Raw genomic sequence first — 6,709 nt, 5'->3', positions numbered from 1 at the left:
GTTTTATTCCCCATGTCGACAATTTGTTCTTTGATCTGTGCCCACAGATATAACTACAACTGCCACATAGATGTTTGATTTATCTTAAACTCAAAGACCTTTTATTTGTGTTATTTATTTCAGACCACATACAGAACATACAACAAACACCTATTATCACCCCCTTTAACTCCTGTATGCTGGACTCATTTCATTTACGAAATAAGCCTCTGGTATAAAGGACTCTCTGACAGGAATCACTTCCATAGATAGCGTAGCAACCCATAATTAAGAGGTTACACTTAAAAAGTCTTAGTTTTTTATGTCATGGTAAAATCTTCAAAATAAACACGTACAAAGTACATAAAGAGAGAGAGATTTATTGAAATTCAGTTCAAACTCAGGACAGATACTGATACACTGGTTATTAAATTGGCAGTTTTTTTCCTTAAATCTATAAAATAAAGAATAAATGTAATGTAAAATGGTCACAAATAATTTTAACGTGCACGGTACATCATTATCAGACCTAGATTTACTCTTCAACTTCTTGTTTATGACTGGCTAGTGGCTATCACAGGTTTTCTAGCATTTCTAGAAATATTGGGCCTTAAATGTATATTAAATGTATATTTTGCCCCACATTTGTAAACAAATATTAAAAATAAAATGGTGCCCAGTGTTGTCAGGGGCCCAGTGTTCCAGTTACCCTTCCTCTCCCTCACTTTAGTTTAGTTTAGTATTTGCACACAATCACACAGGTATACAATCAGCACAGCTGTCTCATTACATGACTGTGTCTTATCAGCTTTACACCTGTGTAATTACTACAGCTATGTAAATCAAACTTGTTAGTTTAGTTTATACACACACAGAAAAATAAAGGTGTCAACTAGAACCAAAACTGGTTCCATGAAGGACCTTTCAGACCAAGGTTATTTAAAGAACCATTTAAATGAAGGGTTCTATAAAGAACCCTTAAGGTCCCTCAAATAATTAGAGAAGAAAAGGTTCTCTAGAACCATATGAGGAACATGAGGGACCATTCACCAAATAAAGAAGAAGAACCATTTAAGCACTATTATTTTTCTGTGTGTAGTGTATTATTCACACAATGATAAAGGTATAGTTGAAAAAAGAAAAAGATTTCACCAGCTTCCACTACTGTTCTCATTAACTCCCATTATGTGTCTCATCAGCTTTACACTTCTGTAATTATGACCAAAATAAGACCAGGGTTTAAGTGGTTAATTCAATGAAAACAGGTAGACCAGGGTTTAACCCATTAAGACCTGAGGCATTCTACAAATGCCTTCTAAATCAGTAGTTCTCAAACTTTTTCGTGCCAAGGACCCCTAAAATTATATGTGTTCGGCTGCGGACCCCCCATCTCAAAATGGTTTGTGCCAGGGACCCCCCAGAAGAGAAGGTTTGTGTAAAAAAAAATCTAAATTATTCAAAAATGTTTTCAAACACTTTCAAGATTTTTCAAAAATGTTCAAAAGTAGCAGATGTACAAGCATTTAACTCTTGCAACAGCTAGAATTTGTAATGAAGTTGGCTTTTGGGGGCAGTTTTGAGGTGGGGGCCTCTTTTGAGGTTAGGGAGTGTACAAACAGCAACTGAAAATGTCTCATCACCTCGCTCGGTCCTTGGAATTTCCAGTTGGTTGGCTGGCATTCACCGGACCTGAGTGAGTGGGCAGAGAGGGACATGCTTGAGGAGTAGGTGGGATAGGTAGGGGGAGCTACTGTAGGTTATTGAGGGCTTTATAGGTGTAGTATTCTGACTTTGATTCTTTGAAATCGAGCTGGTTTTGTGATCTGATTCTTCTCCTCCTTAGTTTGTGGTCTGAAAACAGATGAACAAGAGAAAGGCAATATGTAATAATAATTCAATAATTCAATTATTCATCATGATTTGTGTGCATGGGGATCTCATCTTAAACAAGCTCAGTGCTTAATGAGCCTCCCAGTTTAGTAGACCTTGTATTGTGAATTTGTACTTCCATGTACTGATGTTCTCATGTCTTACTAAATAAAGTACAATCAATCAATCAATCAATCAATCAATCAATCAATAGACCATAGTTTATTAGTCCATAATAATTTAGAAGAGCCTGAAGAGAGATCTGACACAAACACAACATGGTTTTCGAGTTAAGCTATAAGTAAATGACCTGGCATTAGCAGAGTTCCAAAACATTTTGCTGCCGGGCACTATCTGCATTGTATAACAATGGTTTCTGAAACATTTTCATGTCAAGGACCCCCAAATTTATATGTATTAGCTATTAGGTCATGGACCCTCATCTGAAAATATGTTGTGCCAGGGAAACTAGCAGATCTACAAGCTCACCGTGTGAACTTTATACAATTAGAATAGGGAGCGTTGTGAGCTTGTAGATTAGCTAATTTTGAATAGCCAAAATCAAAATGGGGTTTTAATTGTTCCTCATTTTGTCCCTCAAGGACCCTGTGCGTGCGTGCGTGCTGGGATGGAATATACACTGTAAATCAGAGTGTACAAATGGAGAAAAACAGCAAAATGTTACCTGCCAAGGTACAGTTGGTTCTGGGCCCCAACCATAATCGTCGGTGACCATCTCACCAAAGTCAATCACTGAGAAAAAGACATGGGGGAGAGAAACAGTTTTACAGTTGTGTGAAAACGTTTTGTTACATTATTTAACCCCTTACACATTATATATTTCATTGACCGGGGTCCCCCAGGAGTCTGTACATGGCCCCTTCCCTTTTTCCCTCTATAAATCTATACATGTTTTCAAACATTTCAAAATTGATCAAATATGTAAAAAGAAAAATAGCAGATGTACAAGCTCGCAGCTTGGCACGAAGTGATGTGCTGTGAGCTTATAGATCTGCTATTTTTCAATAGCCAACGCTAAAATATAAAATGACAGATGCTTTCCCGGTTTTAATGGGTTTAAGTCAAGCCCCCAGAACCCAGTGTTTGCATTGAAGGGAATTGGACATGCTGGTCATTCATAGGTACTGCAGCTTAAAACGGATGGGGCCACTGTACATGAACGAGCGAAAACGGTTTAGACCAATGGGCTCGACTCACAAGCTTGTGCACTCTGTGACGCAAAACGCGTCACTTCTGTGACGCAGAACGTGTCACAGTGGCCCCAAATAGGCCTCGCCCATCACACTTTCCAACCCGGAAGAAGGGGTGAATTCGCTTCATGCGCTGGCTGAGCAACTCAATGGCCAAATTCCATACCCGTAAATCTCGGCCACTCGCTCACTCCCACTCGGTCACTCCGACTCCAAACCGGATGTGCTCAGGGTCCAATTATTCAGTTGCTTCTTGGAGGAGGCGAGTGGAGTCGAGTGGAGGAGCCGAGGAGGCTCTCTACTTCCGCATTTAGCGAGTGTACATCAAGTGTAGGCTCGACCATAGATATATATAAAGGCTAGATGACTCACCCGCGCTGCTGGCCAATGGAGTACAACGTTGCCACATGGCGGCCATCTTGGGACGGTCATTCATAACATTATGTCTATGGGGCATATACTTTGAAATAACCATAGCGTGCTCAATTTTCATCCAATTTTCAAACGGTTTGGTGTTTTGTAAACACCAAAGATGTAGTTATGACACTGCATACTTATAATTATAATCATGTTTATTTTTTTTTAATAAAATTAAGTATGCGGTATCAAAACTACATCTTTGGTGTTTACAAAACACCAAACCGTTTGAAAATCGGAAGAAAATTGAGCACGCTATGGTTATTTCAAAGTATATGCCCCATAGACATAATGTTATGAATGACCGTCGCAAGATGGCCGCGGTTGAGCTACGCTTGCAACGCCCCCTTGAGCCATCTAGCCTTTATATATAGCTATGGGCTCGACCACTCTCCACAGCTCCTCCGCGGCAGACTTCCGCATCACGTCGTGTAGACGTTTTTTTTTGTTTTTTCCCTTCTCCCGTGACGTATACATGGTCCTCCTCCACATGTGGCCACACAAACAATGCTTGAAACCGAAACCATGCCCCGAAAACACCGGCTGCCCCCCCTCGCCCCCGCCGATCACTCGTTGCCCATCTCACACACACACACACACACACACACACACACACACACACACACACACACACAGTGTAAATTAACTGAAAAGACGCAACAAGCCACTGGCTTTATTGCTTTGTATGATATAAAGTATAATACAATTATATACATTGTAATATATTGTGCACACTGTCTCAAAAGCTGATAGTTCATTTCTCTCCGTGCATGCCTCAATGCAGTGCATGGACTACTATAAATTACTGTGACAAAGATTATGTTTAAAATAATGTATTGTATTTATATATAGTCTGAATATAGGGTGACTATATTCTGAATTCCCAAAAAGAGGACACTTTACGCTATTTAACTATAGCCGTACTCATTCAATTCTGAACCGATTCTTAAATTTTAAAATTCTGTATTTGCTGTGAAGGGTCTTCTTTCATGTCTATCAGTCATGATTTATTTCGCTATCAAACAATATCAAGCAAAATCACAAAATCGTCTGAGTTTTTTCTTTTTTCTTCGTCCAGAAGTGGGGAGGATATCACCCAAACTCTCAAAACCCCGGACATTTGAAGGATTTTATAAACCCCCCCCAGACAGCCCCCAAAATAATATATGTCCGGGTAAAAGAGGACGTATGGCCACCCTGCATGAATGATGTAATTCAGAGTCAGACATACTCAATATACGGTGGCTGTTATACGCAGCAGTGCCGTGCGGGACTGCTGCGGGGGGTGGGGGGTCTGGGGACTGTACGCAGGGGCGGACTTAAGGATCTGGAGGCCCAGGCAAACGGTAGTATGAGACCCCCTCCACAGATTATTTTTTAACAGAATAGATGTAATTTCCAGTATTCTGGTGCATTTTGGGAGTTTGATACTTTTATCAGACTTTACTAACATGGGATCCATTAAAAAGCTAAAAGTAGGGCTACAGAAATGTATTTTTTTTTTTTTATGAGGCCCCCCTAACTCTTGAGGCCCCAGGCGGTCGCCTAACCTTGCCTACAGTTAAGTCCGCCACTGACTGTACGAGCAAAAAGAGGGACGGGTCAGGATTTAATTCATAAATGTAAGTTTGCTCATCCTGGCGCTTCGTTCACTATTTCAGGAATAAATGGCTTTGCACAAAATGTTAACTATAAAGATAACAATGTGGCCATCCACATTGATGAATTGTCTATTCTATTCTGTATTATTCTATACTTGCATATTATTCTATGCATGTATATTTTCATCCACGGCTCTGGTCCAGCTGTTTGAGACGTCATAAGTGATCGCGGAATTTGCCGTCGCTTTGAAATGACGCTAAGTGCAGTCCGATCCTTTGACGGCAACCGCTCGACCACTCCGTCCTCACAAATTATCCTCGGCTCCTTGCAGGGGCGGGGCTTAGGCGCGAGTGGAGGAAGCGAGGAGAGTGAGCGAGTGACCGAACTTTGGGGAATGGAATTTGGCTATAAGTGGATGGGAGGGGATTTCCGGTGCCCTCGCTATTATTTTGAACTCTATGGTTTAAGTGGGTAATATGTAGACCGAGGTAATTAACGAAACTCTACAAACACACAACCAAACCCCTCAGTGGGGTTAAATGAAAACAGGGTTGAAGTGGGTAATTAATGAAAACAGGTACACCAGGGTTGAAGCGGTTAACCCATCTGCGTGTGTGAGATGTTTCTCAGAGGTGCACCTGTCCTGCAAACTGAATTATTTACCAACTTTCTGACGGCTGACGTGGTCTGCAGTGATCTCGACAGTTGGTTCTGGGGTCCGATTCTCACCCTCGGGGTCAAAGTCGCCAATGTCAATAACTGAGAACAAGACATCGGGGAGAGAAACAGTTTTACAGTTGTATGAAAAAGTTCTGTTACAATATTTAACCCCTTATACATATATATTTCATTGTCTCACCGCCCTCAATGCCCTCCACATCCTCCTCTTCACTGCCCTCCACATCCCCCTCCTCATCCAGGGACAAACATCCAGGTCCAAACTGGACTTTCAAGGTCCTTGCCTCGATGTTTCTGGAAGAGAGAAATATGAATATTCCATTTAGTGAAATGCTATATACCTCGTCTTAATGTAGGCTATGCACCACCCTACAACGTGAGCTCACAGCGCGATGCGTTTGAAATAGATAATAGCTGATCTACCGATAAAAATAGCCGACCTATCTAAAATAGGCCAAAATAGCCGATCTACAGGCTGACAACTGTCGCAGCTTGTAGATCTGCTATTTTTGGTGAAGAGGTTTGGTGTAGAGGCAAAAATAACACCAAGTACTTATTAGACAAATGTCAAGTTTACTTTTTATATTAGTTGTGGGGTCCCTGCTTCATCTCTCTCTCAGCTAAGGGGTCCTCTACAGTGGTGGAAGAAGTAGGCCTACTCAGATATTTTACTTAAGTAAAAGTAGCAATTATGCAATGTAGAAATACTCAGTCACAAGTAAAAGTCCGGAATTCAGAATGTACTTTGAAAATAAAATATAAATATAATAAAGTACCAAAATAAAAGTACTACATTTAATAAAAAATAGCAGATCTACAAGCTCACAACGTGTCCTTTTCAGAAGGATCTGATGGGTCCATTGGATCTCAGATTACAGCTCTCTCTCTCTCTCTCCCCCCTCTCTATCCCTCTCTCTCTCTCTCTCTCTCTCTCTCTCTCTCTCTCTCTCTGT

General features: G+C 40.9%; 1 protein-coding gene across 1 annotated transcript in view; it reads right to left on the bottom strand.

Annotated features, from left to right (window-relative positions):
• Positions 1 to 361: 361 nt before the first annotated feature.
• The window catches only part of LOC308074087 (uncharacterized protein), a gene marked incomplete at its 5' end in the record, with an annotated part of 10,548 nt that continues 4,200 nt past the window's right edge, over positions 362 to 6,709 (bottom strand). Inside the window, 4 exons of the mRNA XM_080413421.1 lie at positions 362 to 1,830; positions 2,534 to 2,601; positions 5,742 to 5,837; positions 5,938 to 6,050. Coding sequence (XP_080269547.1) covers positions 1,819 to 1,830; positions 2,534 to 2,601; positions 5,742 to 5,837; positions 5,938 to 6,050 — 289 coding nt within the window. The 3' untranslated portion in view covers positions 362 to 1,818. The remainder of the gene's footprint in view (positions 1,831 to 2,533; positions 2,602 to 5,741; positions 5,838 to 5,937; positions 6,051 to 6,709) is intronic.

Source organism: Gymnoscopelus braueri, assembly GCF_963280865.1.
Source record: "Gymnoscopelus braueri genome assembly, chromosome: 19".
Taxonomy (NCBI): Eukaryota; Metazoa; Chordata; class Actinopteri; order Myctophiformes; family Myctophidae; genus Gymnoscopelus; species Gymnoscopelus braueri.
This window is presented reverse-complemented; position numbering and strand designations above follow the sequence as displayed.